The sequence below is a fragment of the Ruditapes philippinarum genome, unplaced genomic scaffold (genome assembly GCF_026571515.1).
Source record: "Ruditapes philippinarum isolate M1 unplaced genomic scaffold, ASM2657151v2 ctg645_1_1_1_1, whole genome shotgun sequence".
Lineage (NCBI taxonomy): Eukaryota > Metazoa > Mollusca > Bivalvia > Venerida > Veneridae > Ruditapes > Ruditapes philippinarum.
The window spans coordinates 207,975-233,627 of record NW_026861731.1 but is presented as its reverse complement, the minus strand read 5'-3'; the positions used below and the strand labels follow the sequence as shown (position 1 = coordinate 233,627).

The window sequence follows — 25,653 nt, the reverse complement described above, 5'->3', positions numbered from 1 at the left end:
TCAATAAACGATGTTCATTTTTTCTAAATTTACCTCTGTAGGTATTTGATGGGTAAGTCCACCTGAAGCCATATAAGCCTCGGCTGTAGTCGTGTTGTAGAGGTCAGAACTTACGTTATCTGTCGACTCTCCGGGTGGTGGTGGGGGAGGCTGAGCCGCCAGCTGAGGAAAGATGGAACTAGCAGGACCGGCAGATGGGCCTATCACCCCTGGAAACATAGAAATAAAAACTGATTATTCTAAACAATAATCTACAAAGTGGCATCAAAACCAAACGGTCATCATGTCTGACTAGTAATCTAAAGATTGCTGGCTTTGTGGGTTCAAACCCCATCAGGGGCACGCCATTTTTTTTCATCAGCACAGAAACTTTACACCTGTTGCTTACTACTTAGTACTGGTTGGTTTGTCAGACTAGTAAAGTGGCTAGCTGTGCTGGTTCAAACCCCACTTGGGGCAAGCCATTTTTTCCTTCAGCACAGGAACTTCACCCCTGCTGCTTAGTACTGGTTGGTTCTTAGAAATGGATTTGAGATTTTGTTCATATTATATAAGCTTATAGATTCCTACACAATTTAACTAGGATAAATTCTGTATAAACTAACAATCTACCACAATCTTACTTGTAAAACTGTTACAAAGAATTACAGGGTTACATTTTACAGTATTTACTTTTCAAACCAGAACGAAACTTGCAAATATTTTGTAATACCATATATTTTAACCTTTTGAGTCCTACTCTTTCTTAAGAATTCACAAATGCCCAAGGCATTCTAATTTTATGGTTTTGTGTAAATAAAAATACAAGGGCTTTTAAAGAAACCACAAACAATCCATATTAAAGATAAACAGCTTATTGTCTTGTTTCAAGATGAAAAAATTATTCAATTGAGCAGATAACAAATGTGCAGGTCGGACAGTGTACATACTGTTGGTATAGAGAAGTTATACGTGTCACTAGCGCTTGAAATGCGTGACCTTTACCCTTTTCCCTGCTTGAACCAAAAGTGATTAGCATTTGCTAGCACCTACAGACCAGGCAAACCTGCACATCCTTACAGTATGACCAGGCTCTTTTGTGTTGGCTGACTCACTATAAATTTTCATCTTGATATCCCCATAAACAAATAATGGACTGTTCCAAGAAGATTGTTTAAATAGAATAACGAGGGTTGGCTGGAAAACAGCAGTAACTTATATGAAACAAGTCTTGAGGCCAACCCTCAAAATACTGAGGCCAACCCTTTATATGTTGAGGTCAACCCTCAATATGTTGCCGTCAGCCCTCAAGATTGTTTAAATAGAATAACGAGGGTTGACTGGAAAACAGCAGTAACTTATATGAAACAAGTCTTGAGGCCAACCCTCAAAATACTGAGGCCAACCCTTTATATGTTGAGGTCAACCCTCAATATAGTGCCGTCAGCCCTCAATATGTTGAGGTTAACCCTCATATGTTGAGGTCAACCCACAATATGCTGAGGCAAACCCTTAATATGCTGTGGCCAACCCTCAATATTTTGAGTACAACCCTCAATATGTTGAGGTCAACCCTCAATATAAAGAGAGACAATTTAACTTCTTTGCCAGGCTACATATTTATTCACTATCTAACCTATATCTGTACCTGCATCAGATTTTTCCTTCTCTTTCTTTTTTGATTTCTCTTTTTTCTTCTTTTTCTTGTGATGTTTGTCCTTCTTCTCTTTGTCCTTCATGGGCTCGTCCGGTGGTAAAGGTACCGTGTTCAAATCTGACTTCTCTATTACCTCCTTCTTCAGCCTGATAATTAGATAGAGAGACTAGGTAAAGATGTGTAGTATGTTTCAGTTTATAGTGCAAAGCATATTGACGATACATCGATATTGGATGAGAAATATCGGCAATACACTGATATATTGATAATCGCTACTAATTTCTTGTATACAATTCATTTTCATACTTGCATCAATGACTTTAGTAAAATGTATGTTCTGTTCATACAAATATGTTGTGCCTACTTTATAAATGTCCTTTGCATGCTTTTGTCTCTGACCATCTTTTAATGAGTACATTATGTAACAATAGCTTAGTGTTAGACATTGACACCTGCTGTATTATGTTTTGGGTGAATTTTTATAATTTACAGACATGTAAATAATAAATCAACATTATAGATTTTTCAAATGTGTATAGATAATTGATCTACAGAAAAATATCAACGATACATTGATATTGTCTCTATCGATGACAGCTCTATATATACAATACCTTCTTTACATGAAAACACACAAAAATATTTCCTTCCAATAAATAAAAAATTAACTCAAAGTGCTGTAAATGAACTTTTTATTTACACTTAAAAATATGTATTACTGAATATTTATATAGGAAGTGACATTCACCCTCAAGTAAGCTTTTTAAGATGTTACTTTTGGTACAAATAATATACTGATTTACAGTCAAACTTGTATTTCAGATCCCTATTAAAACTATATATAGGAAAACCTAAATAAACTTTCCATTTACATATAAACTAAAGTAAATTTTGCTCTGCAAACACCATTTCTCAAATACGACCATATTTTTCGATTTTCCCACTAAAAGCCTCTGTAGACAGGTTTGACTGTACATGCAAGAGTTATCTTACTTTTTACTGGATGGTTCTTCTGTATCACTTTCACTAGAACTACCATACATCAGCTGTAAACTCTTCACGCTTGGATGTTCCTCTGCTGGGGGTGGCGGAGGTGGCGGCAGGGCCATACTTGCTAAAATATCCTTATCTAAACCTGGATATATAAATTTGTAATCACCTTAGCCAATGAAATTACACTATGTGATAAAATATAAAATGTTTATATCCATTCCTTTGCATTGTTCTCATTTGACAGCAGCAGACATGTCAGTCAGAATTAAAGCTTTTGTGCACAAGCATTGATGACATCATAGGCACTTCATGTGAATAATATACAGCTCATGAATAAAGGTTTGAGATAAGGTACTTATCTGGTAAAAGGTCTCCCAGAGTTATTAAGACTAAATTTGATGCCAATACATCCATTGGTTCAAGTAAAATTGTATTTTTTCTATTTCCAACTCTAGCTGCCTTTTTTTGCCAAATAATATTACTTAAGCAAATTAATAAAAGATGTCACAGACTCAATTTGAGGATGATCCATTGATTGGTTCACGAAAAAGTGTTTAGACTGGTTTCATTCTGTGTTGGTAAAACTGGCCAATTGATAACTTGGAAAGCAATTGCAGAGCTATAGAAACAAGAGCCTGCCAAACCTAATGATGCTACCAAAATAGGTTTTGGACACAGAGAAGTAGTTTCTTGTTGAGTAATGTCCCAGACAAAGTTCAAAGTGTAAAAATCAACTAGAACTCCGCGAGTCGGATGTGTCGCCTTGTGAACAATATAGTTTAGGAGAAATTGCCAGGACAAAAATGAAATATGAAAACTAACAAAGGGCAATAACTCAAAAAATAAGAAGTGCAGAGCAGCAGTTTTTATGCACTGCACTTCACTTCTTATCAATAAGATCTATCATTCTATGAAGTTTCAAGTCCATATCTTTTATAATTTATGAGAAATGGCCTGGACAAAAAAAAAGTATGAAAATTAATAAAGGGTAATAACTCAAAAATAAGAAATTCAGAGTACTGGTTTTGTACACTGCACTTTTTCTTAATGAGATCTATCATCCTATGAAGTTTCATGTCTATAGCTTTCATACTTGAGGAGAAATGAACCGGACAAAAATAAAGTATGAAAATTAACAAAGGGCAATAACTCAAAAAATAATAAATGCAGAGTACCTGTTCTTGTGAACTGCACTTCTTCTTAATGAGATCTATCATCCTATGAAGTTTCAAGTCCATAGCTTTTATACATTAGGAGAAATGGCCCGGACAAAAATAAAGTATGAAAATTAACAAAGGGAAATAACTCAAAAATAAGGAAATGCAGAGTACTGATTCTTGTTCACTGCACCTCTTCTTAATGAGATCTATCATCCTATAAAGTTTCAAGTCCATAGCTTTTATAGTTGAAGAAAAATGGCCCGGACAAAATTAAGTATGAAAATTTACAAAGGGCAATAACTCAAAAATTAAGAAGTGCAGAGTACCGGTCCTTGTGCACTGCACTTCGTGTTATTGAAAGAAACATGCATACCAAGTTTGAAGTCAATCAGTCTTATAGTGACTGAGTTATCTTCCAGACAAGCTTTAGGGGACGCCGACTCCACCGCCGCCAAAAGTAACCCCAATATGTCGCCTTTTCAAGGCGACACAAAAAAGGGCAATAACTAGAGCTGTCATTAATTCAGTGCAAAGCATATCAACAATATATCGATATCAAGTGACTAAAATCAATGATACACCGATATATCGATAATATCCTGTACTCACTTGTCTGTCATTCACTTTAATACCTGTTTCAATGATTTCAGTCAAAAACATGTTCTGTACAGTATCTTCTCCACTGCATGATTTTTTCAAGACAATATTTTTGTCACCATTGCTATGAAATAATTCCACTATATAACAAAAGCATAACAATAGATATAAATAACTGCTTCTGTATATATTTTGGGTGAATTTTATAATTTCTAGACATTTAATTTATAAGTCAAAAGTATCGATTTTTTAAAATGTGTATCGATTATTGATTGGCAAAAAAATATCAACGATACATCGATATTGTCGATATCAATGACAGCTCTAGCAATAACTCCAAAATAATGCAAGGCAGAGTTACGGTTCTTATGCACTGCACTTCTATTAAATGAGATCTATCTATGCGCTTAGTTTGATGTTGATACCTCTTGTGATTTCAAAGTTATCTACCAGACAAGAAGCTGATGGAGGGACAAATGGATAGACAGACAATGTCGCAACTATATGCTCTCCCTTTTGGAAAGCCTAAAAAACTATGATAATACTCACCACTACCTTTTCCTTTGTCACTTGTTGAGCTGATCTCCTCCTCAACTTCTTTCCCGCGCACAAACTTCTTCTTCGGATCTTGCGCTTTCTCATTCTCCACTCTGATGTCATCAGCATCGGGATAATCCCATTGGTTCTTGCCAGTCAACTTGTGCGTGTAGAAATACCTCCTGTAATCTCTGTATGGTAAAAACACCAACAGAGTAGAAAACACTCGGATAAAATTTATGGTTCCGAAATATGGGGTTTTTTGGTTCCATTCTGTGTACATGTCCAGATTTCCATTACATGTATATATTTTTTTCTTATTAATAACATATCCATTTTATGGCATTTCCTTTATTCATCTACAACATTCTAGAATTTTCTTATTTTGTGTATACTTAAAATTTATTTTTCCTTCGTCACTTTTTAACAAAGTTAACAGTCATAAAAATCCAGTCTATTTAATAACTTATTTAATAATTTACTAATATTTAATAAAACAATTTAAAATATTTAAAATGTCTCCAATTATCTTCGTTAGATTAAGCAATAAAAATTGTAAATTATCTGAACAATTAATATGTCAGATTGTAAAAATGTTATATTCTAACTTTCATATTTTACCAGAGTGCACAGTTAGTTCACATAACAAGAAATATTGCATATTTCATTGAAATGTTCCTTTTCTCACATAAAATAAACTTTGCAGTACAAGCTGTAGCTAGATAAATGTTATAAATTGGTGGAAATATATGTAGAGAACTCTTAAATTCAAAGCCAGTACTAAATTGTTTCTCCGTAATTAACAGCCAATTTCTCACTTTTAAATTTGGTGGTTGAAAATTGGGCAATAGACCTGTTGCTTTATATCATACTGCAATCAAATATCATGTAGCTTAGGAAGAAACCACTCTCAAGGCTGCTTTCTGAAACAAACCAGTACTGGTGTCATACATGTTCCAAGAAGGGCTTGAACCCATAGTTTCCTGGTTGAGAGGCAGATTTCAAAGGTTTGAACCCTCATTTCCTGGGTAGAGAGGCACGCTCTCAGGGCTCAAACCCACATTTCCTGGGTTTAAGGCAGACATCTTTACAAGGCACTTTATCCTCTTAAATATTTGTTACCAGTCATAAAGCTAGCTCAGACAAAGTTCATACAATCATGTATCTTATATAGGTTGAAATAAAATTAAATTTTTTTTTCAAATTGTTAAACGATTTCTTTTTCAGTATTGGTATATAAAATGAATGAAGTAAATCTTAGAATACCTTATAATGCATTAAAAAATCTTTTCATTAAGTGTAAAACATTATATAAAAATAGATTTTCTAAATTATTGCCACAAAAATTATTTACAATCCTGTATTAATCATTAAAGACAAAAAGAAAAACTAGCATTAAATGCATAAAAATATTGTCACGAAGAAATGAAAATTCATATTAATACATTTTGTTTTTTAAATAACGTCACAGAAATATTTAGAGCCCTGTAGTTAAGAAAGAATGCATTTATTATAACATATATAAAAACATTCATTTACACTTTTCAAAATTTCTGTATTTCATGTCAGAGTCAGAAAGATCTCCTTGTTTCCTTTAAAACGTCCACACTTTGTCTGCCACCTGTATAAACAATCAAGGTGAGTTATTGTTTTAAAATATGAGACACAAAGCAAAACACCACTGATGCGCTAGTGTGAACATGATGGGTAGATATAGCCGTGTGACAGTAGAGTCTGAAGTACCATCCTGTTTTGGAAGCTTGTCACAACTGTTTCTCTCTAAGAAAAAATAAATTGTACAATTTTGAAGGCAATTATAACACAGTCTTGAACTCCTCTAAATAGAAATAAACATTGATAAGTTATAACAAGAACAGTAAGGTAAAAACCTTATATCTTTTTTTAAAGTTAAATACAACTGATAATTAGAATAGAAAGTTAATCCACATTTTTTCATGCACTGACATCTAAAGAAGCACAAGGACATAGGTAAAGTTCTAGCCCACAGCGTGATGGATTTAATGAAGTTTCAGGTCTTCTGCGGATGTAAATGCACGCAAAAAGTGCATTAGCGCTATTTTTGCATAAATCCATCTGATTCAATGTTTCTTATAAGAAAAGAACAGTTTATCATGCTTTTCATGTTTCAAATGCGACATCCTTTGACAGTTGTTTTGATAATGAAATTCCCAAGGCCATCACTATGGCACCAACCCTGAGTCATGCATATCCAAAAAATTAAAAAAACATGCAACAAATGTATGTTTTCTTAATGTACACCTGCCTGTGCAGCTTTTATGCAAGAATATCCATTAAACAGAGCTAAGGCACAAAATCAGGAAATCATTGTTTCTACATCATACATGTATGTCAGATGTGTCATCATTTAACCAAATGTTGTCATAAAAATTACTTTTCTACTCAATGAAATTAAACATAATATTTCAAATCTCTGTTTATTAGCATGTTTGAATGGAAATAGTTCTCATTTTTTCTTGCATTGTAGTACAATCAAAGGCTAATCATTCAGATACTTTGTCAATATCAGGCCTACCAGCCTTCATAATTGCATGTATATAATGCACATCTAAATAGAAATAAACATTGATAATTAATAACTGCATGATTATACTGCACATCTGAATTCAAAACATGTATTATTCTATAACCACTCTCTCAAACTTAGTATCTATTTCCTACAAAACAGATAGGGGGAAGGCCAATAAAATAAAATTTTATCTGTGAAAAGACAATTTCAAAACATAATGTATACAAAAGACATAGACAAGTTTTCAAGAGATGTGAACCCAGCCTACCATTCTAAAAATAGAACACAATTGGTCAGTAGTGAAACAACTATTCATCTATTTGACATATAGGTCACATATAATGCAGGATCTCAATTTTACATAGGCTGAAAAAATAAAAAGTAATATTTCTTGTTGCAGTTTCAATCTGTAAGAAAAAAAGAGAGAAGATTTTTATGAATTTCAATAGCCCCAGCACTATCCCATCATCATGGTCACTGGAGAAAAGCTTTAAGAAATAAGTAAAAAACAAATATTCTGACTGACTGCATTTCCTTTGGTATATAAATTTATACTGCTAAATTACTCCCCATGGAAATAACACTGAAAGTGCACAATATGTGATTGGCTAAAATTATCACATGATGTACTAGAGCTGTTACTGCTTACTCCCTAGTTCTGTCTTCTGAATATCTTAAATTTAATTAAAAAATTAAATTAATATAACTTTATAGATTATTTTAATATGGACACTTTGTTTAAAATGGCACATCATATATTACTTGAATATTAAATGATAATTCAAACATGTTTTTTTTTTAAATACAAAATCATTGGGAGATTGTGGGAAATCTTTGCAATTTCACAAGTTTTATCTTGAATTTTCAACAGTTTTTTTTAAATATGAAAAAATACAGAAATATATTTGATAATATTTCTTAAATAATGAAGTTAATTTAGTAATTTATTATAAATCAGTCGAACAGATTAACTGATAGAGTTCAAGCAGCATTACTGTAATACTTTTTTTTTAAATCAGGATATCTTCAAAATCATTTATAAAATCATACATAAAACTTAAAATGCTTGATAAAAACGAAGAGAAACATGCATCACTCCATGTTTATGCTATTGTGAAGTAAGGAAAAAATCTGCATTCTCCCCTGTAATTCTATGAACTTGATGCAAAATTTAAGTAACCATCAATAATTAATAAAAAACTGTCTCATTTAGAGTTTATCCACCTCTCATTGAAAATCCAGTATATCTCATTGAACCAATATCTGAAATAAAAAACTAAAAACTAAAATATAACCCATGCAATTGTCTGTCAGGTAATTGGTAGTCAACTTGTCAAGTTAATTAAAATACAAATGTAGTTCTAAGATTAAAATATTCATTCTTGCATTTTTGGAAGAATTTGGATTTATAAATTCTGTACTAGTACAGGCTGAATCTCTGAAAATTAACTTCTTTAAAATTTACCTGAATCCAGATTTTGATCCTTAACTTCTTGGTCAAATTTAATGGTTGCATTAAAGATTTGACACAAATAAACAGTTTCCAAATCAGCAGACAACAGGCTATTCTTATCAGTTGTGTTTTCAAGGTAAAATTAGCAGCTGCAAATCACAGACTCTTTGTAGAATTGTTATTCAAAATGGGTGACAGTTATTTTCAAAACTAAAACTCAATGGTTCCATGACCAATATTAATGCTGAGAACATTTTAATTTTACAACCATAAAATCTGTTACAAATTTTCAGTGTTTCCACATTATATTTCAGGCAAATGAACCAAATAGACAGGCATAGACGTCTGTTTTATACATGTATAGTTGGTAAAATTCGAATCCCGGCCATCAATCGTAAAGCAAAATATATCATATTAAACTTCTTTTATTGTAATCTTGTCCATTCTGTGCAACGTATGTCGAAGATGAAGTCAATGTGAAATTTATTTTAAAATATAACACTTTTACTATCACTTCAATTTTTCAGATTTTAGTTCCGTTGACATTTAAAATAACCGTACGTCATCCACTCCATGTCGACTCACATGGACAATGCCACTATAATAGTCTCGCATGCCAATACTTTTATTATTTTCTTTGTTGTAACAGGAGCCTTGGTCTAACAGATTAAAGTCTATTGTTTTCTTTTTGTTCGATTTTCAGTTTGATAACACATGGCCAGAAATCATTAATGAGCCGTGTCACGACAAAACCAACATAATGCGTTTGCGACCAGCATGGATCCAGACCAGCCTGCGCATCCGCGCAGTCTGATCAGGATCCATGCTGTTCGCTTTCCAACTCTATAACAAGTAGATAAACTGATAGCGAACAGCATGGATCCTGATCAGACTGCGCGGATGCGCAGGCTGGTCTGGATCCATGCTGGTCGCAAACCCATTATGTTGGTTTTGTCATGACGTGGCTCATTTAATTACTTGTCTGATGTGTCTACCACCAGGCCTTGCTTCAATTTTGTTAAGTCATTCTGTATAATTTATTATTTTACTTTGCCTGCTGTTGCCAACAAGTTTTCCTGGGTTCTGTACCAGTACTTTCCTATATATACCCACAAGTAACTACCCGCTACTTCACATACAGTACTTGTATGTGCTGTGGAAGATAGAGGATATTAAATAAGTGTAGATTTAATACTAAATTTATTGAACTTGTTGAAAAATTCAATATTATACTCGCCACAGTGGTTCGCATAATATTGTTTTAATCAACTTATTCAATACATTTAGTATTGAATCTACTTGAATATAATATTCTATTTATAACATATCCGAAATAAGAATGGATTACAGTAAAAAAAAAGTCGCGCTTATAGTGTAACGCTATTAAACATTAGGGGCCTTTAACACTCTGTATATAACGCAAATGACATCACGTCAAAGTGTTATTACACTTGTGTAATATTGTTTTTCATTAAATGGCTTTATTACACTCCTGCGCCGCAGTTGATGTGATATGTGATAAAAATAATTCTGAAGAGGTACCGTTTTCAATTAAGTCATCGATGAAATATTATGTACTACACATATGACCTGAAGTCAAAGTTGGGAGACCTAATATTATCTATAATGAAGTGTTCAGGTTTTCTGTTTTCAGTGCCAGTACTTACCATCCACTTTAAAATCAACTTCTCTTCATGAAAATATTGAATCAGAATTGGAGGAAGATTTGTTTGTTTGTTTGTTTAGGTTTTATGTCACACGGACACAGTATAGTTCATTTGGCGACGTTCCAGCTTTACTGGTGGAGGAAGACCTCAGGAGCCCTTCCTTGCATTATCTCAGGCATGAACGGGCAGCTGAGTAGAACCACAGACATTCCATAAGCTAGCTGGATAGCTTCCTCACATGAAAAAATCCAAAATCCTTGTCACGATGCGAACCCACAGCGGTGAGGGGCAGGTGGTTTGAAGTCAACGCCCTTAACCACTCGGCCATGAAAGCCCCTTTGGAGGAAGAGTTGTTACAAACGATTCTGAAGTCACGATTTATAGAACAGGCGGTAAGGGATGGCAATCTTTTCTTCTGGGGTAACCAAATTTTCGTCAAACTATAGTATTTATATATAGCCATGAGTACTTTGTTGGTAATAAACAACAACAAAAATAAATGTTTTTTTTTGTTTTATTTTGTCAATTAAACAAAAAGAAAAAAATAAATCCCATATATTTCAATAGAATATTTAAAAGAAGTAACTTACAATTTGATTCTCTTCAAATCTTTGCCATTCATCAGTCTAGTATTTCTTTATCTTTCACTCAGTACACTGTTTAACACTTGCATATACCAGTATCCTGAAAGAATCAAACCCTTCCCCAAAAACCCCAACCCTTTCCCCTGTAGATCTCGGCACCCCTCCCTAACAACCCAACGCTTTACCCTGCAGATCCCGCCTTTTCCATCATTACTAAAAGCCACGACTTCACATTTTCTGCTCCAACCTCAAACCATACCTTTTGTTTTTGACAATAACTTCAGGTCTATCTCTTCAGGGTTTGTCTTCATACCTTTTATGTAGCTTTTTTTCTGTGCTTTCAGTTTTGAACAACAGACAATGGAACTCTTCTCCTTTTCCTGTAATGCACATTTCTCCTCCAGCTTTCTGTCGACAGCATGTCCTGCGTTTTCTGTCGACAGCAGACCTAATAAGTCTTTGACATGGATCAGACATGCCCAGTTTTGTAACCCATCTTAACCATAGAATTTCTTGAAATTTTGTTTTCTATTTAACAGCATTCTTTCTGATATTGAAATATAACACCAAATAACCTACAGCCAAAGTATAATATTTTGAGAATATGTTTTGGTTATAAAACTGGCATAACTTTCTGATCCATGTTTTGAGTTGATGATGAAACAGTAGGAGGAAAAATTGTTTGTACCTGTCCCAGGAACACGCCCATCCAGCAGGTGCAGCACTGGCCTCGTACTGCTCCAGTTGCCAGTTAGCTTCCTTTAATTTGCTGAGGAAATGATTTGTTGTCAGGCCTCCTGCTTGCCAGTCTTGGTGCCTTGTCTGAAATGGATTTGAAACAAAACATAACCATGATTTTGTCCTAGAGAAAAATGAAATTATATTCATGTTATTTCTTACCCTACTAAATTTGCCTTACTCAAGTTTCAATTTGGAACCAGTTCAATAGTTGTTTAAGGAACTTGAACCATTATCATTCTAGTAGCAACTAAATCTACCAATTTACAGACTAAGATCGGAGGATGTCAAGAATGAAAAACTGACAAGTCCATTTAAGACATTTTGTAACTAGAAATGTGTCCATAGGACACGGGTGCCCCCACCGCGCCACTGTTCTGTCAATCTTTTTACTAAGTCAAGGGAAATAACTCTACAAATACTGGATAAATCCACAAGCTAAACCCCAGGTGCAAATCTAAATATGCTGAGCAACCTGCCCATAAGGTTTAATGACTATGTCAAATCCTTTTTGAGTAACTTGCGACACAAGTTGAAAATTGCAAAAATTTTCTAAGTGAAGGGCAATAACTCTAAAAATACTAAATAAATCCACACGAAAATACCCAGGTGCACAACTGCACATGCTGATCAATATTCCTGTAAAGTTACATGACTCTAGGTCAAATACTTTTTGAGTTACGTGCGACACATGTTGAAAATTGCAAAATTTTACTAAGTCAAGGGCAATAACTCTAAAAATACTAAAAATATCCACACGAAAATACCCAGGTACACAACTACACATGCTGATCAACATTCCCGTAAAGTTTCATGACTCTAGGTCAAATACTTTTTGAGTTACATGCGACACAAGTTGAAAATTACAAAATTTTACTAAGTCAAGGGCAATAACTCTGAAAATACAAAAAATATCCAGACGAAAATACCCAGGTGCACAACAACACATGCTGATCAACATTCCTGTAAAGTTTCATGACTCTAGGTCAAATACTTTTTGAGTTACGTGCGACACAAGTTGAAAATCGCAAAATTTTACTAAGTCAAGGGCAATAACTCTGAAAATACTAAAAATATCCACACGAAAATACCCAGGTGCACAACTACACATGCTGATCAACATTCCTGTAAAGTTTCATGACTCTAGGTCAAATATTTTTTGAGTTACGTGCGACACAAAAGTGAACGGACGGACGGACGGACATCTGGCCGAAATGGAATAAGGTGCCATTTCTTTTGTTATTTTCTATTGTTTAATAGAGGGCCAATGGCCCCTTACTCTATTGTTACGGAATGAACTCGTTCTTCTTTGTTCTGTTTACAGTTAGATGGCCCCCTATCCCTATTCGGTAGTGCGGACGGACGGACGGACGGACAAGGGTAAAAAATGCCCGCCACTAAGTACAAAAAACACAACAAAGTAAAAAAAGAAGCCAATAAAAAAGTGTGACTGCATTGATGAGCCGACTAACCTGGCATCAGTCAGTTATTACTGCCAGTATCCATCGAGTAAATTACTGTTGATGCAAAGGAATTTGTTGATTAAATTACCAGAAATGAAACAGATTAAATCATACGCCTTCACGAGTATAACTTAGGCTGTTGCTACAGGACATAAAAGACGCTGCATTTTTTAAAATACCTCTCATGAACAGTCTCAATCAAAAAGATTCTGTAATTTTCTTTTCAATTCACTACTGTCATTCTTTTCCAGAAAAACAATATTGTTTTTAACAATAAGGTCCTGTAAACAATATAAGTTGTTTATATCTTACTAACCTCAAGTTCAACAAGAAGAATTTGTAGTTTTGAAAGTCCTTTCTTTGTTACTTCCAGGAACTCCAGTTTACTTAATGCTAACTCTGCCAGTTGTAGGGATTCCAGCTAAAAATAGAATTAACTCAAAAGTCAACATAAACCATATTCCTGAAACGTAACATGAATGAGCGATGTCATAGATCTATACAATTTTGGTTGCAACTGTTAACCTGTGACATGCTGGAACCGAAAATGATTAGTCTTTGCCACCAGTATAGAGCCACGTCAGCAAGACCGTGCAGTTTGACCAGGCTCTATACTGCTTTCTGACTTTACTTTAAATTGCCATCTTGATATCCCCATAATTTATTACGAACAGATCCATAAATGCTTGCTGGACAAGTTCATTTAAATAAATTGAGTAGGTTAGGTGTTAAATAATATCAGCAGTGGTAAGGCCACAAACACTAAAAGCAATGTTAGCCTATAACTTGCTGGGACCGTAAGAGTTCAGCATTTGCCACATCAGTATAGAGCCTACATATTGATGTAGTCTGACCAGGCTCTATACTGCTAGGCACTCATTTTCAATATCTAAATAAATCTCTTAAACTGTGAATGGACAGCTTCAAAGCTAGACAAATCCTTCACATAAATTCAGCATCTGTGTCTGCTTGTTACAAATTTTAAAGTTTTGTGATTACGTAAGGCGTTAATTTTTTATATTAAGCAAGTTAAACAAACCTTTTTGATTTCCATCTCTCTAGCATCGGCTGATCTCATCTCATCAGTATCAGAATCACCTGTTAGTGGAAAAGTTTAATTTATTTAACAGCTTAAAGATCCTGTAACACAATTTTTTCATGGTTTTATATCATAGATATGATACTCAAATTAAGATTTATCAATATTGAACGTTCCAAAAAGCATTATTTATAAAGATATTACCGAATTTAACATTTCATGTAAATAAAGGGAGGTTATTAGAAATTTATTTTCTATAAAGTCTTAGTCAAATATTTCAATAAGAAATGAATGCATATATTTTAATGATTACAAATAATGTGCATTAATATTTGCAGAGCATATTTTACATATTCGTCAATGTTTGAAAATTGGTTTAGAAGCATAAATATACACATATATAAACTTTCACTTAAGTGTGGTATACAACCTCAATTATAACATACAGGATCATTAATTGTTAGATTGTACTGAGAAAGCATTCCAATGAATGGGCATTAAAGCTGCTAGCCTCCAGATGAGCCAAAATATTTCAATAAAATCAAGCATGAGAAAAATGTACTAAGATTTTTGGAAAAGTAAAAGATTCAAGCTTCCAGTAATAATCGACATGTTATGTGCAATTAGTGGCCGATTTTTCAGGAATTATATCTATATTTCGACTGCGTTACTAACGTAGTAAGGGCTATTTATGCATAATTTGACCTCTTTTTGGTAATTAAACATGAAATATAAGTGCCATTGATAATGTGCAAATTGTTACCTTTTGGTTACTCCACAATTTTATACTTTATAATCAATTATGAAAATCAGCATGAATCTGGAGGTGTGCTGCTTTATAAGACTTGTACACAGTGGCAGTGTGGTTGTAAATTTTTGGATTCCAGATTTACAAACCATATATACAAATTCTTTTCAAATGTACATTATTCTTTCTAGACGAACACATGTAATACTTTTTACTACAGACAAAATGTTAAATATAATGTAAGTACATTAAAGTACTTGAATAAAATGTTAGAAATTATAGAACAAATCAATAAAAAGAAGTTATAGAACAAATCGATGACTTACCATTCATGTCATAGAGCCGACTCGATCTACCGTGACCGTAATCTACAACCCTTGACCTTCTCTCTTCCTCGTAGGCTATCATCTCATCTGTGGGAGGTGGTGCCTTCATGTGCGAGGGCGGAACAAACCTAGACAAATTACACGATCAAAGATTTCCTATATAAGTTATATAGAAAATATTACACAGAATTTTATTCTCAAGATGGCATTGGGTCTTAAGGTGTCAAGAGGATCTAAAAACTGATCTCAATTTAATTTAAATCTCTCTTTTTTATCAATTCACTGTCTATTTTGACATACTTACACTTACAAGTTGCTTTAAACAAAAGCTTTCATCAAAGATTAAATGTTCATGACCCCTCCCCACTCATCCACTCATACGCTAAAATTATACTTTTAAGTTTCAATCATTTTTTACTATCAATAAACATTACCTATCATCGTATGACGCAGCCTCCCGACCATCCCACGTGTTATAATCTCTACTATACTCTCCGTAATCATCACGTGATCGGTAATCACCACGATCATCGTCGTGACGGTAACGTTTGCTGGGTTTCTCGTCTCGTGGACGTTTCTGGGAGCCGCCATCCCGGCCAACTGTCTGTTCCAGCTCTCGCGCCATCAAATCTTCAATTGCACGTTTTTTTCTTCTCTCCTTTTCCATCTTAATCGATAATTTCATATGATTTGAAATGTTACTCAAGAAAAAGTAACTAAACTTAAGACAAATTTATTCTACGTTTTCATTCAAGGAATACCCAGTATATTCAATTTACTATTTGACTCCAGGTTCAAAGCAAATAAATGTTAACTTTTTACTAATCTGCCTTAGCAAACTATATCTCGACTCAAACTGACAATGTGTAAATAAATCAATACAACAACATACAAATTACATTAATATAAATTAATGCAACACATTCTAAATTAATTACATCAAAGCTTTTTAAATAACTGAACCCAAGTGACCAGATACAAAATAAAATTGTTCGTAAAAAGTAAAGTACCTTTAACTCCATTTCAATTCTTAACCTCTCTTTCAGAGTAAGCTTCGGTTTCTTTTCATCTCTATCATGGTAGTGTTTCCTGTCCCGGTCTCGGTCCCTGTCCCGGTCCGAGTCCCGATGTTTCCCATGCCGTCTGTGTCGATCTTCTCTCCGATCATCATCACGATGTCTACTCTCGTCCTTCTTTCTATCTTTAATTGAGGATCTGTCTTTGTCTGTTTTACTGTCACTCTTCTTGTCTTCTAATTTCATCAGTTCTTGCTGTTAAAATACAGTATATAATATCAAATCTGACACACAAGATGTAAGAGATTCCACTAAGGCTTTTTTATAAATAGGGACTAGACTGGAAGATTTTATATATGATGAAGGACTGGAGCACTCTCTCTGTTCTTCATGAGTTATAATTTCTATTGAGCAAATGACTTATGAAGAAAATTTAAATTTAAAATATTAAAATACTTTAAAAGGGACACTGCTGACATATAGGGGCTGGAAGATTTTATATTATCTGATGAAGGTCTTGACCAATAGCATGTGTGCAAAATCTTAGATCATTCACTCTCTCTATACTTCCAGTTATCATTTCTATTGAGTCAAATTACTAAATAAAGAAAAACCATTAAAATACCTTTAAAGGGACTCCACTTAGGTTTTTCGATATGATATGACTGGAAATAATTTTTTGAGACTAATGTTCCATTTGTTGAAGGTCTAGACCAACTTGTGTGCAAAATTTCAGTTCATTCCCTTACTCTGATTTTCCAGAATAACTTTTCTTATTGTGAATAACAACCAAAAACAAATCAGGGTAAGAACAGCACAAAATACAATTTTCAATTTATTTTTTTAGAGTATTTCTTAATTAAGTTTAGCACATATTTCTGTTTAAAGTGTCCTAGCTGGTCTACATAAGACATTCAAATTTAATGTTTTACGCCTTTGAACCTCAGTGGAGTTCCTTTAACACAAATCAGGTTAAGAATGGCTAAACAAATACATTTTCAGTTTAATTCAGACTATATTTCTTTATTTGTGTTAGCAATTTGTACCAATTTAAGAGCCCAGGTTGGTGTATAGGAATTCCAATGATTTGGGCTTTAGGTTCTTAGCAAAACTCCTTTAAAACAGGCCTAGATTCAGTGTCAAGTACAGAATCAGATAATTCCACAAAACATAACTTACCCTTTTCCTTTCTAGAGCCATCTCCAGTTCCTTGTCTATATCATCAATATCAAAGTCCATACTTTCATCATTGTTTTCTTGTTTACTGGAGGCATCAGGCTTCGTGCTATCTGGAAGTTCAGGGGTAGCTGATCTCTTTGCCTATAAAAATATTACAATAAACAAAAACTGTAAACAAATATACAAATAATACAAAATTATTTATACATAGAGGATTTTGAATCAGTGTTTGAATCAAGGTTTAAAGGGTATAAATCTATATCTCATGAAATATCTTAATATAATTTATCAACAGTAAAATTATATTGGTTCAATTATTATATTGTTGATTCCAAAAAAAATTGTAACATAGAATGTCTCTGTTATTTAATACATAGAGGATATTAATTTTGTTTGTTTGTGTGTAAGATGAAATTTTATTTCATCGAGTGAGCTTTAAAAACAGTATTCTCACGAGTGGCTATATTACACTCCTGCACAATGGTTTATGTGATAAGCACTGTTTAGAAAGCAGGTAAAAAAAACAAAATACTATGTATATTACAATGTAAGATGCTTCATAATATATATTACATACAGGAAGTATGCAGTGCTGGATTTGGAATAAATTGCCGTAATGGTAGCAAAACGTACACAAAGTGTATTTTAATGACTTCCATACATATTACAAAATGACTATAACCGTACAAATTGCCAAAAAAGCGAAAGATAGTTCAGCTTTATGGCAGATGATTACTTCTGTGGATGTTGTAACAGTAGACCGAAAAATAAAATAATTTTGAGAAATAAAAATAAAAACATCTTTGAGGCATAATGGGCAATTCAGTAATCTATTTCTTTAATAAGTTTATAAATTGTTTGATCTATTTTCAATCTTAAATCACTGTCACCTTATCATGACTAGCAGCGCGACTACTCTCTGCGGAGGATGACGAAACCTCCGGTGGATTGTCCGGATTGGTTTTACGAGTGTTACGATGTGAGACACGAGACTGACTCCCGTCACTGTCACTACTGTCACTACTACTGTCCTCGCTGTGGGATGCACGTCTACTATGTTTGCTCTGTGATCTTGACGGTCTTTCTGGTTCAGTTTTAACTTCAGACTTTTCCTCTACCTTTTCTTCAACTTTTTTCTCTTGTCTGTAAAAAAGTCAAAGTCACAAGGTAATATTTCCGATCACTTTTGTTCTCATTTAGGTCACATCAACAATGCAAAAGTCCTATGACAACTTCCTTACAAGCTTTACTGGTGGAGAAAGACTATGAATTACTCTCCATTTATTATTTCTGGCATCAGCAGGCACCTAAATAGAACAACCAACCTGACATTAATGAATCCATAAGTCCCTGGCAAGATTCAAACACATTGTTCAGTAGCAAGTGGTCTGGAGTAATAGACTTCAAAATCTTTTGTTTCCTACAAGGGTGTTGCTTTAAAAAAAGTACCAGAAGTACTGCAATTCAGTTAATTTCATAATTAAATTAAGTGTCCATTATGAAAAGGATGGACATTAATCATGACACGAGAATATCCTGACATTTTTCTGTAAATTTGTACTCACTGTTTAACGGGGGCCTCAGGTTTTTTTATTCTCTGTTCTGGATCCAGTGTTCCCTCTCTTAACCCTCGTTCAACCTTCTCTTCATATTCTTTCTGCCGTAACAAGTACTGCGAGAATTCTGCCGGCATGTCCCAGACAACGGCATTGGTAACCATGTTCCAGTAATACGGGTAGTTTGTCTTCTCATCTGTAAGCTGCTGCCAGTCTGTTTTAGGTTCTATGACAAAATTAAATGAATGTATTAACACTATGTTACGAAAAAAAGTTCTGTTTCTGGTCCGGTCTCCATAATAGACAGTAGTATATTTTTTTTTCACATGTATTTTTTATATAATTTTATATTTATGTTATATTACTTTCTTTTATCAAATATAATTTTTATATAAAATATAATTTTTATATAATTTTATATATATATATATTGTAAAGAAAAGTATAGAGGCTGCTCTTTGTCTAGTTTTTAATTTTGACTATACGAAGAATAGGGAGAGCTATTGTACTCAACCATGCAGGCATAACATGTTGGTTAAATTTTTGCGTCACAGTACGTCACTACAAAACTACTGAAAGGAATTATTTGAAACTTGACATACTTATTTGAGAGCATAATTTGTGGTCACTGTCTAAGGACTATAACTCTAACATGGATTTCGAAAGACAGTTTTTGAATTTAGAAAATTCTATATTATCCAGGCTCTTTATTTTCAAGCACTGACAATAGATGAGCATGCTGTCCTACTGACAGCTTGTTTATTATTGCTTAAGTCCTTTTAAAGTTAGTATCACACCTTCAGGCCACGGTTCTTGTTTCTTGACTCCCTTACTATCATGTGCATCATCTGGTTTCTTCACAAACTCTGGGGTTCCCTTTACAAACATATTGCTGTCAATGGAAATGAAATACATTTTAGCTATAACTAAGTCAAAATTGAGGGAAATTGTCTTTGATGACTTGTGGTCTATCAGAAGTACATGTAATTTTGCAAAATGAAAACTAAAGTGTTGGCCTTTGGTGGCATGTTTTTCAGTAAGTGTTCTATTCCTGTTCTGGAGATGGCCTCAGACAAAGGTATGACTCTATGTGCTGGCCTCTTCCCACATCATCTTAATATGCTACTTGTCATACAGCATTGATATACACAAAGATTATTTGTGCCAAGAAATAGAAAAAAAATTCTGCATTATTTCAAAAGCATTTTGACTAATAATAGTGTTTAAGCAAATTATAAGAAAGTCTATGAATGAACATAAATTATAAATAGTTTCATCACTTCAATCATACACATTACAGACTGAGATTCACTAGATATAAATGTGTCACTTTCATAAAAGTGAAAATTTCAATTAACATGCTTTAATGTAATTGTTTATTATCAACATTGTTATTTTAATGATAAAAAAATAAACAACAAAATATATATATATCAAACCTGTAAGCATTAGGTTTGGATCTAACAGGAGATTTCTCCCTGGGAGGTGTATATATTTGTTCCGGTACTGGTGACGGTGCCTGGTTCCTGGTTGACACTGGTGACCTTGATGCCTCGCCATCAATCCCAGGATCTAAAGCATCTATCTCCTATTACCGGTATATAAAATAAACATTATAAACATTACCCAAAAAGATAATAATTATATCATAACAAATTTACTAGACTCAACTGGCCGACACTGGATTTTCTGCCGGCACAAACTTGACTTATGATGTGAAGAGCTACTAGTAAGGGGATGATTTAAGGCCATAAAAAAAATTGTGAAAATAAAAAATTTGAAATAAACATCTGTGTATGGAAAATTTTTAAGGTAACATTTTATTGACAGATAAAATATGGAATTAAATATGCACTGTCAATTACATTGTGATATATAAGAACATTGGCAATTGGTATTTGATATTAACCCATAACATACTGATTATGTGTAATGGAGGGGTCCAGTTTTGAATTGGAGCAGTACATTTGCCTTTTTATAGGGATTTAAATATCACAATACAAATATTGAGCTGCCAACTGTATACTGTGCCCATCAGCAGGTTTGCCTGACTCTATACTGGTGGCAAAGGCTTAACACTTTCGGTTCCAGCAAGTTCAGATTGCTAAATGTATGAAATATCATAGTTCAGTATGTTTTCAGCCAACATCAAGTCATCTCAGATTCAGTGCATGTACATGTAAGCTTCCAAACCACTCCGAAATATAAAAGTTGAAGAAATCTTACAGCTAGGAAGTTAGCAACTTTATTGTCCATCTCAAATCTTCCTCCAGGACCTATCCTATGACCAGGTCTGTTTGGAAGCATATCCTCTGTTACTAGACGCTCTGGTGTAGGCATATCTCCTGCGCTGTCATCTAAACAAACATAAGATTATTTGAGCTGCGTCATGACAAAACCAACATAATGGGTTTGCGACCAGCATGGATCCAGACCAGCCTGCACAGTCTGATCAGGATCCATGCTGTTCGCTTACAAACTCTACTACAATTAGAGAAACTGATAGCGAACAGCATGGATCCTGATCAGACTGCGCGGATGCGCAGGCTTGACTGGATCCATGCTGGTCGCAAAGCCATTATGTTGATTTTGTCATGACGCGGCTCATTTTAATGTTGTATCAACTTGAACAAATGCGGCCGCATGGCCATCCGGACTAATAATCCAAGGAACGCTGGGTGGTTTCAAATCCCATCAGGGGCAAACCATTGTTTCTTTAAAGGGGCAACATTCGCTGCCGCGGCAGCGAGTATTTGTGGGTGTGACTAATCAGTGGTGTAAAACTGTCTGTTATAAACCATGAGCTAAAAATAGAATGCAGTGTTAACCTACAGAGAGAATATAAACAAAACAGCTGATTTTACACAGGAGAGGTTTAATGGATGTTTTATATAACTCACAGATTAGTCAGATTAATTAAAAGTCATTATCAAGCCATCTTGTCCAGATATTATTTTTGAAGTCAGTTTTTTTCATCAAGTCAGACAACTATATCCATAGCCTTACATGGGACATTTCTTTTAAGAAAAACTGCTAAAAATGATCTTGACAGGAATTTAAAATTTTATTAAACTATTAATATATAAAAATTTTATACAAATGATAAACATTTGTGAAATGTTATTTTGACTACAAGATACTTACAACAAAATATATTGTGTAAATGAACTATACCTGGAAGTTACTTTTACTGTTTTCATGAAGTTTAAACCATTTAAATACAAGTTTAATCAGTACTTTGAAATTAAAAAAAATCATAGATTAATGGATTATTGTAAATTTGTTGGATATAAATACTTTTTGATAAAGTAAGATCAGTAAAAGTTATTGTTTTTTCTTATCATGTATTCAGCATTCGAATGTGTCGTCTGCTGAAAATCTCTCTCCCTGAAATATATATCGTCTGCTACAAATCTCTCTCACTGAAATAAACACTGTCACGTGCATCTGTTTACTACTGAAGGTTCATGACCTGTAATGATCAGTTGGCTCCTCCCATGGAAATTCAAATTTCAAATTTGACAGCCAGTATTTTTTTCCAGAAACACACTTAACAAAGTTTTATTTTGAATAATTTTGGTCAATCTATATCAAGAATATCTATGCCTACATACATGCCAAGTGTTGTTTAAATGCATTTGGTAATTAATCTTAAATCTTTGAAAAAGGGTCCCTTAAGTGAAGCATGCATAAAATTAATAAGAAACCTGCCCTAGCGCCATCTGCTGGCTTTTATAGTCCAGTTGGGCCTTTAAGCAATAATCTTCACACTCATTGCTCACAACTGGTTGGTTCCAGAAATGGATTTAAATGTGTCTATAAACTTATAGCTTCTTACACAATCTAACTAAAATACATTCTGTATAATTTAGATAATTTAGAAATGTCCAGCTTTATATTAGGGTCCCCTCTATGCATTATTCCAGACTCAATATTCACATCAGCATCTATACACTACAAGCTTTTCAGATTAAATCATTACTGGTGGAGGAAGTGAAAAAAAGACACCATATATATTTTGTGCATTTCAGACTAGAGCTTGTACTTTAGCAGAAAAAAAATGCCGGAGTCAACATATAGTGTCTTCAAATGAAAGAAATGAACACCATGTTACTCAAACTCAAAGCAAAAGAATGGTAGAGATCATTCTACAGGTCTACATCCACTAAATTGTTTACTTTCAAATGAAGATATTTTTCCTCCTGTTTCTAATCTATGTTATTTGAGACGACATGTTGTTTCTGCTCAATGTTAATGACGAACAACAAATGTCAGACAGGCACAAGATGATCACAATTTTTACACTTCCCTCAAGCATTTCGTGCTTGGGGGGGGGGGGGGGGGGAAGGGGGAAGGCAGGCATATAGTTTTGTTTATTTACCATCATCATCTTCCATTTCATTGGTAGGCTCATTAGAATACAAAACTCTCGGTGTTGGCTCATTAAGTTGAAGAACTTGCCGTCTACCCCGACTCATCTTGATATTCTGCAAAATATTTTTAAAGAAAACATTACACATACTCAACCTAAATACACAAAAAGATTAGTTGTTTGGTTTTTTTTTACTTCAAATGGATCAGAAATTCAAGTACTGATTTAATTTACTTTTTATTGCTTTTTTGAAGATCATGCAGTCTTCAATAAATATATTACAATACTCATTTTACCGTATTGTAACAGTTAAATATTCATATTTCAGGATTTATAATTTCTTTGCGGGAAAAGGACATCCTGAAAGCCTTCAAGAAGTTCATATTGACTCGATGTTCATGTCTATTATTCCATATTTGAGCTGTGTCATGACAAAACCAACATAATGCGTTTGCGACCTGCATGGATCTAGACCAGCCTGTGCGTCCGCACAGTCTGATTAGGATCCATCCTGTTCGCTTACAACAGTCTGTGACATAAGACACATGCCCGATGCCCAAGGCTTGTAAAATCCAATTTGGGCCTGCAAAAATCCGGGCCTTTGAATTCAGAATGTATTTTCATATAGAATTAGTTTCAATATTTTTCCGAAATAATTGTGTAGTACGTCATCAGTATATGTACTTCCAGTAAGATTTGCATAATGCATGTATGTCAATCATTTATGCATAATCTATATCAATATCATCTACAGCTATTGATTAGTGTATATATACTGACAATGCTTGAATATAATCATAAATGTTCGCTGGTTAAGAACAAGTTATCGTAAATTTTAGTTGGAAGGATACGCAGGCTGGTCTGAATTCATGCTGGTCGCAAACGCACTGTGTTGGTTTTGTCATGGCAAGGCTCATTTCTTATTATGTTGTGTTAAAAAGGTAACTATTTTGCCTGTACTTTATCATAAAATGTTCCATTGACTTGAATCAGTCAAATTTTACGTATTTTACAATCATTTTTATAAAACAATCATGAATGCCCCAAGAGTTTCATTTCACGAAATGCAATACTAGACATTAGGATTGATGGTAATCAGCAAGGTTTTGCCGAATGTCAATTTGAGTGAGAACCATGAGGCAGGAAACCAGAAAAACTGTTTCCCAGCGTGCTACGGTAAATAATGGTGCAGGTACCCTGTTTGTTCTGATTCCTGGTGTGCTCCAAATATAATAATAATAGAACTGGGAACCAAAATAACCTCCAATGAAGTTGGCAATCTCATTACTTAATAAGTTATAGTTTTGCTATATTTCCGGCCAAGCAAAATTTTTAAACCATCACTTGAACATACTTCCTTTACCATAATTCTAGATGTATGAGCTTGCTTAAACTAAAACATACATCAAACACAACAGGCTTACACTTACAAAACATTCAGCTAGCTTACGGAACGTCAGTGGTTCTACTCGGGTGCCTGTTCGTGCCTGAAAAAAATGCACGGAGGGGCACCTGAGGTCTTCCTCCACCAGTAAAGTTGGAACATCGCCAAATGACCTATACTGTGTCGGTGTGACGTAAAACCCAAATCAAACAAACAAACAAAACATCCAATTTCAACAGGGAAATTCTAACAGCTTATCAGCTCATTTAATTACACATACATCTATCAACAAATATATGGCTCATAAATCATCTCAGATAACCAAATTTCAAAATGAAATAAAAGAATTCTCTGCATAAATAACCTTAAGTTGTAGTGGAAGCAAATAAATCATAGTCGCGAAAACTGATTACAAATACATACATCAGACTAATACGTTCAGACTTTCGTGTCATATCCTCATGGTCTGAAAAATTAAACAAATAGTTTATTTTACCTATGTATATATCTATTCTTTGTCTCTATCTAAATGAAAATTAGTGCATTTTTAATGATAAAAAGCAAGTCTAGGAATTATCACTATTTACTTCCATCAAACATGATTTTTGATTGGCTGAATTTACTGAACTCCTTCCAATGAAAAGTAAGTTTAGAAAA

The 25,653-nt window shown here is 33.9% G+C and overlaps 1 protein-coding gene across 1 annotated transcript; it reads right to left on the bottom strand.

Moving 5' to 3' along the window:
• LOC132716648 (formin-binding protein 4-like) lies at positions 1-25,642 on the bottom strand. Its single transcript, XM_060699969.1, has 18 exons — positions 25,493-25,642; positions 23,622-23,727; positions 21,467-21,597; positions 20,680-20,828; positions 20,038-20,132; positions 19,250-19,466; positions 18,575-18,827; positions 17,685-17,825; positions 16,500-16,760; positions 15,924-16,156; positions 15,490-15,617; positions 14,416-14,474; positions 13,693-13,797; positions 11,864-11,997; positions 4,936-5,114; positions 2,630-2,771; positions 1,628-1,782; positions 1-209 (listed from the first exon to the last, which is right to left on the bottom strand). Exons 2-18 carry the CDS (start codon positions 23,716-23,718, stop codon positions 1-3), a joined length of 2,688 nt encoding a protein of 895 aa, XP_060555952.1. The 5' UTR covers positions 23,719-23,727; positions 25,493-25,642.
• Between the last annotated feature and the right edge of the window lie 11 nt (positions 25,643-25,653).